Genomic DNA, 6388 nt, shown 5'->3' with positions numbered 1-6388 from the left:
GTTTCAACGGTTGCCAGCCAGATCTACTTATTTTCAGTTTATTAGCTAGTATCTCTATCGCCCCCTGGTGGCGAGCTGGCATGTGTAAATCAAGATGGTCTGTTACTTTAATTTAAATTATCTGATCAGTTTTAATTCGTTATTAAAGATATAATTGGCATACGGTGTTTTTAAAGTCAGACCATAAATCAAATAAATTAAAGCTCTTGATTAACCTTTAGGAGTCCTTTAAAAAAAAATAAACCATTTGTTCCTATAGCAGAAAATGCCACCTTCGGAAAAATGAGTAAATCTTATATCAATATTTTCTTTCCATTGAAAGAGTCGAATTTTTAGAACTATTCAGCTTGAAACTACATTAACGGCATATTACTTATTTGGGGGATTTACCCTTTAAAGGCAATAGTGTACAAACACCTGTTTTTTATTAAAAACTGTTTTTAAAGTAAACGAGTCACGACTGTTCCTTTAAATTGAGTTAATAGTATAGTCCTTAACAAAAAAATGTTTATAAAATACATATAACTGTGTGTATGTATGTCATTATGCCTTTCAATTACATTAGATTGTTAAAGCTTATTTGACACCAGATGTTGCATTATTTGATTTTTCACTGTTAAGTTCAATAAGTTTATCTGTCTTTAATCTCCGGTCTATATTGTGGGTGGGGGGGTTAAACTGACCCACCACCCCACTCGTCCCATCTCGCCGCCACATTAACGTGTCAGACTGTCCCTAGAGCATAAAGGAGGACAGACACTTAGAAGTCCACGGGAGACGCTGCTTTACATTTCCAGCCCCTGACATCAAACATAAGACGGAATATATATATGGTGTGTGGTGTGGTGTGTTGTGTGGTGTGTGTGCGTGGTTGTGGGTAAAGATGTGGGCGCACCTGAGGGACGAGTGGAGATTCAATCCTGGGATGCAGGTTTGAAGGAGAGAATCAGACAGATTTAATACTTGACAGTGAAAGCGACCCGCTGGGTGTGCTGGTTGAGATCCGGCCGTCCGTGGCCACGGCCTCCGGTGTGTCTGATGCTTGGGACGGTGGCGGAGTGCCATCGGCTATCCCGGACAAAAAGAGGTCCGGATGAATTCAAATCAAAACAAAAGCCGGATTTAAATGAGAAAAGGAATGAGATGAGAGTAGAGGATCACTGAAGCGTCAGCGGGGCTGGCGCCTGTCCTTGCGGGTCCGTGCGGGCACTGTAACGCTGAGGAGAACGCAGCATCAACACTGATCGTTTTCACTTTGTGCTCCTAGTAAGACGTCAGGATGTCCTAAAAGCGTCAAGTTTTCAAAATAAAGCGCCATTCCGTCCCGTTTCAAAGAAGAGTCGTTTTGACTGGTTACGTCAGTGGTGTCTTGGTTTTAATGTTTATCATTTTAACTGTTACAATTGAAGATTCTGAACAATACCCAATTCACTGTCTGGTTCAGGGCAGAAACAACTGATTTAAAAAGAAAAAACCTGTCAACTATCGTGTTTGTAAAATATTCAAACAGAACATATATTAATCAGAACAAATACGACAGAGAATTAATAAAGGTCTGACAATGTCAGAAAAACTCATCTCTCATCAATATTGCCAAGAATCATCTAAAGAAAACTTCAATATTAAGTAATCACCTTTTTACAAAACAACAACACGTTTTCTGATTTCACTATTTGTTCGTTGGTACACGCTCAGAATAATATGAAACAATCTGATCCAGCTTAAACAAATGCAGGAATGTTGTGTCAAACAAGCGATTTGTTCTGAATTGATTTATTTTGAAGGCAATGCCCGGTTTCCGGTCTCTTCTGTTACGTTTCTGACTTCGACCCCACCTGTGAACAAGCAGCTGACGCATGCCGTCCACGAGTCAACCTGGACAGATTGTGGTTGTGCGCGCCACGGCAGCGGCTGGCGCGCGCGCCGCGGAACAGCACGTGCTGCATATAGCTACAGAGTCCGTTGAACACAAAATAAAATCATTTAGTAAACGATATTTTAATTTATTATTTTAAAGTCATTGTTCTTTATCTTTGTGTTTTTTTATACTTTCTAAAAATGGATAACTGTTACTCTTTTTTCAATTCAATTTTGTATCATTGCATTTTTCACTTTAATACTCTCAATAAAGTTTTTATTAAACATTAAATTACTGCTGGCCGACAGATAATAATATTCAATAAATAATAATAAAGCATTGTTTATTATTATAAAAAAAAAAGAAAAACCAGATTTCTGTTTAGGCGAGTTTTGTGAATTGCCATGTTATAGTGTTTAGTATAAGTTCTTTCCTTAAGAGAGACGCATCTATTTATAATAATAAATATAAATAATAAGAACGTATAATAATGAAACCTGTATTATTATTAACGTTATTTATTGTGAGGTGAAGTGGTGCGAGTGGAGAGTGAGGTAAAGGTTGTTAACAAGTGATCGTGAAATCAGGTAGTGGTGAGGTGTGTGGAGTGTCTGTGATTGGTCGTCAGGGGCAGTGGCGCGGAGAAAGCTGGAGGGCGTGTGTGATTGAAGCGCGCCTGTGGCGTGCCGGTGCGATGGAGCGGTTCGGTGGTCGGCGCGGGTTGGGGGCGGTGTGGCGGGGCGAGCTGCGTGATGCGCGAGAAGAACGTGGCGGAGAGGTGGTAGATAGAGCGCGGGTCAGCCGGACGCGTTGTGTCGACGCTCACGTCGCGAGACTTTGTCGTTAGCTCGTGTTCACTCGAACAGCGCGGCTATGACGTGCTGTAACGGCTAACGCATTCATGGCTCGAGCTAAAACACAGAACAAAAACAACAACAAACATGGATCGGTAGAAGTTACATGCGGGAGAAGTAGAGAATGAGGGGGTTTAAATCGCTGTTATCAACATGACTCACGACAGACGCTCTTTGCGAAGGTGGCATTTTTCTGCTATAGGAACAAATGTGTGATTTTTTTTTAAAGGAACTCCTAAAGGGTTAATCAAGAGGTCCTTTAATTTATTGTGATTTATTGTCTGACTTTAAAAACACCCGTATGCCCAATTATATCTTTAAATAACGAATTAAAACTGATCAGAACATTTAAATTAAAGTAACAGAAACCATCTTTGATTTACACACTGCAGCTCGCCACCAGGGGGCGATAGAGATACGTCAGCTAATAAACTGAAAATAAGTAGATCTGGTGTCAACCGTTGAAACTTTTTCTTTAATTTGAAGTTTTATAGCATTTTTATAACAAGAATAAACAATAAAAACCCAACAGAAACAGAAGAAAGCAGAGATTTAGTTTCACTATTGTTCCTTAAACATCTCGTCTTTACAGTTCACTCTTCTCACTTTCAGCTGGAGTTGGTGTCTCTTACGTTATTAATCCAGTTATTAATACTCAACTGTCCCCAAGGAGACACAACCTCGGTGATCTGGGAAGTTCACATCCCCATTTTAACTTTAATTAGAACTTATTTGGTACAGAACTGCTCCAAACTTTTCCACCACGTTCCCAAAACTCACATTATTCCCACAGCAGCCACACTGCGCAGAAGTGTCTATCTATAATCTATGATCATCTATATTCTATAATCTCCGTTGCTATCAGTGAGTAAACTGGCTATATTTTATGTATATTTCATATTATATATTCAATGTATAACAGTAGAACTGCTGATACACTGTTATTATCTCCTGTGAATATTGATCAGAGATGAGTTTTCCTGATATTTTTAGGAACTTTTTATACAATTCTCTGTCTGTAGTATGTAGTTTCTTTAGTTTTAATAACTTCACAGACTTAAAAGGCTTCTTTGTTGACATATTCAGGGTTTTCTTCTCCCTGACTCTTGGCTGGAAAAGTGGAAGGTGGCTCAGTGGATACAGCTTGTGTTCAGGTCTTTAAATGCTCCGACCCGCAGTTTAGATCTTAAATAAAAATCTAAACTTTAAAAACTTCTCCACTGAAATGAACTAAATGCTGAGATAAAGGCCTAAACTGAAGTTCTGGCTACCCCTCTCTCCTACAGGCTGAGGAGGCCCCCCCATCAGACCCAGCTGCCTTAACCGACCTTCGACCTGTTCTCTGACAACCCAACCCAGAGGTCAGTGCAGAACCACAGGACTCGTCATCATCATCATCATCGAGCCTCCAGCGATGAGGGTCGAGGTGGTCTGATAAAAACCCAGGAACCTGAAAGATGACAGAGAGCCGGAGGAGGAGGAGGGAGCTGTGAGACGTCTCTGCCATGACCCAGTAACAAACTCCACATCCAGTCCAGCACCAGAAACCAAAAACACCACCAGAACTTCCAGCTTCCTCAGAGGCAACAATGTAGAAGAAGACAGCGGAGACGATTGTCCAGCTTTCACCATCAAAGACCACCAGGATTGTCTTCAACAGCGTCGTTATGTTTTTATAACTATGGAATTTAAACTCCTCACAAACACAGACAGCGAGTAAGATTGTGTTAAAAAAGACTCAACAACCACATTAAGATTGTTCCAAACGAGTCGATCCGACAGAACCGAACAGGAACGTTATTTCAGGAGCCAAAAGCGGAGCGAGGACGCCACGATGACTCATCTGCACGCCGGACTGAGCTCGGAGACGACGGAGAAGGCTCGCTTAGAGCTGAACGAAAACCCGGATACGCTGCATCAGGACATCCAGCAGGTAACCGGCGTCATATTCTACCTGGGTTAGATAATGTTAGCACAGGTTCTCCGGTTCCTTCCAGCCAAGAACCAGCAAACAAATGATATACTGTCACTGGTTGAAGACATAAATCATTAAAGTCCAGGTGAAATGAAAAATGTCCTTTTAACCCTTTAAGATCACATCCTTATTGTTATATTTATCCTATATTCAACCATTTATGCCAAGAAAATTCACAAAAACTCAATTTCTTTGTGTTTTTATATCGAAATCCGATCATTTTGTCTTCCTGTTAAACAAAACTAACTGATTTCAACCAATAATATCAACTTTTAGCGACAAAGAGTGAAGATTTATTCGTTAGTGGATTGTTTCTGTTATTAAACGGTATTAAATTATTAAAATCGATCCAAAAGTTCTGCATCAAGAAACAAAATGTCTGCACTGAAGCTGTATTGATTACAGTTTGTTATTTTATACAGGTCTTCAATAAAGCTCACATAGCCGATACCGATCACTTAACAAATGCATTGATACCGATCGGATCGGGACATTCCTAGTTGTTGGAGCATTATGGTTCACACAGGTTCCACACACAATACTTCTCAGTGGAAACATTAAATTAAATAACTTTTCAAATAGAGCAGGTCTAGACCGAACATTATTTACAGAGACTCAACAGTTCCCACCATGAGCAAGACCTTGGCGACGGTGGCAAGGAACAACTTCCTGTTAAGAGGCAGAAACCTCGAGCAGTTTCTCTAAAACCTGCAGCTCCTCTAACGTCCACTGGAGGCTCCACCAGGGGGCCACACTACTGTATAATGTGAGACTTATGTTTCTGTCTGTGCTGACTGAAGGTGCGGGACATGATCGTGACGCGACCGGACATCGGTTTCCTGCGGACGGACGACGACTTCATCCTCCGTTTCCTGCGAGCCAGGAAGTTCGACCAGATGGAGACCTTCAGGCTGCTGGCCCAGTACTTCCAGTTCAGACAGCAGAACCTCGACATGTTCCAGAGCTTCAAGGTCCGTCTTTAATACTTTAATGTGCCTTGTTATATTACAACGGGCCAGACTAAGAGAATTTTTTTGGGGGGGAAATTAACGGAATCAACCAGTTGTAACTTACGAGCATCAAAGTTCGTGAACATTACCGAGAGATGAAAGTCGTAACATTGCGGAATAAAGTCGCAATTTTATGAGAACTGTCAGCCTGTTGGCTCAACCCGCAAAACTGTTTAACGATGAAAATGATCAATACGTTAGTTTACCTGTTGACTGTAGTATGACTGAGACAAAACAGCCCGCTGCGCTGGGCTCCAGGGCTGAGGCTGCTGATTGGTTGAGCTGCTCACGTCAGATCTTGATAACTCTATCAAAGCTTTTCCTCATTAAAATAACTTTTTTTCTTGTATTATTACGACTTTATTCTCGTAATATTGCGACTTTATTCTCATAATTTCCCCCAAAAAAGTAAATAAAAAATTCTCTTAGTCTGGCGCTAATACTCCGTCGTATTATATAAACTCCAAACTTTAAATAAAAATACGGATAGTTTTGGGAACTAGCAGTGTATTCATTTCAGGTGGACGACCCGGGTATTAAGCGGGCACTGATGGACGGTTTCCCCGGCGTACTGGAGACTCCAGACCAACATGGCCGAAAAATCCTCATCCTGTTCGCCTCCAACTGGGACCAGAGCAGGTAACACACACACACACACACACACACACAGAGTAACACACACACACACACA

The 6388-nt window shown here is 41.1% G+C and overlaps 1 protein-coding gene across 1 annotated transcript; it reads left to right on the top strand.

Annotated features, from left to right (window-relative positions):
• Positions 1–3998: 3998 nt before the first annotated feature.
• On the top strand, positions 3999–6336 carry LOC118326639 (clavesin-1-like; the record flags this gene model as incomplete). Its single annotated transcript, XM_035659711.1, is given in 3 exon segments — positions 3999–4645; positions 5488–5658; positions 6218–6336. Coding segments are annotated over 3 exon segments (389 nt in total), but the record flags the coding sequence as incomplete, so codon positions are not given.
• Between the last annotated feature and the right edge of the window lie 52 nt (positions 6337–6388).

The sequence above is a fragment of the Morone saxatilis genome, unplaced genomic scaffold (assembly GCF_004916995.1).
Source record: "Morone saxatilis isolate NCDOM2014 unplaced genomic scaffold, NCSU_SB_2.0 Contig0, whole genome shotgun sequence".
Lineage (NCBI taxonomy): Eukaryota > Metazoa > Chordata > Actinopteri > Moronidae > Morone > Morone saxatilis.
This window is presented reverse-complemented; position numbering and strand designations above follow the sequence as displayed.